Source organism: Rattus norvegicus, chromosome 11, assembly GCF_021556685.1.
Source record: "Rattus norvegicus strain SHRSP/BbbUtx chromosome 11, alternate assembly SHRSP_T2T, whole genome shotgun sequence".
In the NCBI taxonomy this organism is placed as follows: Eukaryota; Metazoa; Chordata; class Mammalia; order Rodentia; family Muridae; genus Rattus; species Rattus norvegicus.
The window spans coordinates 94,951,780-94,953,697 of record NC_141544.1 but is presented as its reverse complement, the minus strand read 5'-3'; the positions used below and the strand labels follow the sequence as shown (position 1 = coordinate 94,953,697).

Sequence of the window (1,918 nt, the reverse complement as noted above, 5' to 3'; positions counted from 1 at the left end):
CATAAGAGACAGACTGGAGCTCATCACATTCTTGCATTCTTTTACTGAGTGTAGTCATACTATGAAATATTCATTCTGCCCCTCATAATTACACTGTGTCTTTATTTGGTGAAACAGGACAGGTATGCAAGCCTAACAAGTATGCCTGGGTATAACTAACATTACTGTGAAGTAAATGTGTGAAATAAACAGAGAAGGTGAGTTTACAAAACACCAAAAAATGAGGCACTTTCAAGTCAATTTTTATTCAGGAAATTGCTTTGGACTATGTTTTTCACAGCCATGAGGACATCTTTATTCCGAAAGCTGTAGATTATGGGGTTGAGTGTAGGTGTCAGGATGGTATAGAATATCGCCAGAAACTTATCCTGCCCTGGAGTGTGGTATGAGCGAGGTCTCATATATGTGAAGATGAATGGCCCATAGTACATTATGACAACAACCATGTGAAAGGAACAGGTAGAAAAGGACTTTTGCCGAGCCCCCGATGACTGCATTTGGAAGACAGTGAGGAGAATTTGCACATACGATATAGAGATCATGGAAAATGGGATTAGCAGAAAAATAATGCCACTCACATAAACTCCTCTCTCATAGTGTGTTGTGTCTATACATGACAACTTCAACATGGCAGGGACTTCGCAGAAAAAGTGATCAATAGCCCGGGAGCGGCAGAAGGGAAAATGGAGTGCAAAAGCTGTGTGCACTATGGAGTTGAGGATCCCCACTAGCCAGGAGCCTGCAGCCAGGAGCCCACTGGAGTTATCTCTCATCAGCACAGGATAGCGAAGTGGGTGGCAGATAGCCACATATCGATCATAGGACATGGCTGCCAGGAGAAGGCACTCACCACCTAGCAAGGTGAGGGACAGGAATATCTGGAAGCCACAGCCTGCAAAGGAAATGGTTCTGCTGCCTGAGAGAAAGTCGGCAATCATTTTAGGAACAATGTTGGAAATGTGCAAGATGTCCATGAAAGAGAGGTGACTGAGCAGGAAATACATTGGGGTATGGAGTCGAGAATCCCTGTGGATTAGGAGGATCATGAGGGTGTTTTCTGTTATTGTCATAATAAAAATGAAAAATATAAATGAGAAAAAAACTAAGCTTGTCTTGGAAGAAGAGAACAGTCCCAAGAGGATAAAGTCGCTGCTGAAAGTGTAGTTCCCAGCTCCCGTCATATCTCCTCCTATGTTACCTACAAAGAGATGATTATTTAACTATGAGAAAGTTGCTAAATCTTGGAGGCACTTACAAGTTCACACAATGAAATGAGTTGATATGCAATTTCTATTCACCATCAAGTACCTTACAGAGGGCTTCAGAGTGGATGTGTTATACAAGTACATTTTTTGTTGTGGTGTTTCTAACAAATTTTAGTATCTAGTGTGGAACGTACCTTTTTATATTTTAGATGTGAAACTTCACTTACTTGCGTATGCTTTACTTCTGTCCAGCCATTTCTTGAGTAAAGCTTTTCACAATTGTTCCCCCTGTGTAAGCTCCACTAGGGAGTCCTGGACTCTCCCTAGACCCTAGGCATTGTAAATTCTTTCATTGATTAACTGCATTTTCCAATTGAAACTCAGACTTCCCTGCTGTTTTGCAATCTGCTCCATTTTGAAATCTTGGATAAAACAAACGGGCTCCACTTATGAAAAGTAGGAAAGAATCACAACAGCATGGACTGTCTGGGTCGTTCTGTGCTGAGTTCAATGCAATGAAGGGAGCTGCCCTAGATTAGTTTTAGAAACATTCAACACTTCTTTCAAATGACTATGTGATTGAACATCTGTGTGTGTGTGTGTGTGTGTGTGTGTGTCTGTGTCTGTGCATGCATGTTTGTGTGTGTATGAGAGAGAGAGAGAGAGAGAGAGAGAGAGGGAGATAGAGACAGAGAGACAGAGACAGAGAGACA

General features: G+C 41.8%; 1 protein-coding gene across 1 annotated transcript; it reads right to left on the bottom strand.

The window, feature by feature from the left end:
- Positions 1-236: 236 nt before the first annotated feature.
- Positions 237-1,176, bottom strand: Or2aj4 (olfactory receptor family 1 subfamily O member 4; the record flags this gene model as incomplete). Its single annotated transcript, NM_001000044.1, is given in 1 exon segment — positions 237-1,176. A coding segment is annotated over 1 exon segment (940 nt), but the record flags the coding sequence as incomplete, so codon positions are not given.
- Positions 1,177-1,918: the final 742 nt, after the last annotated feature.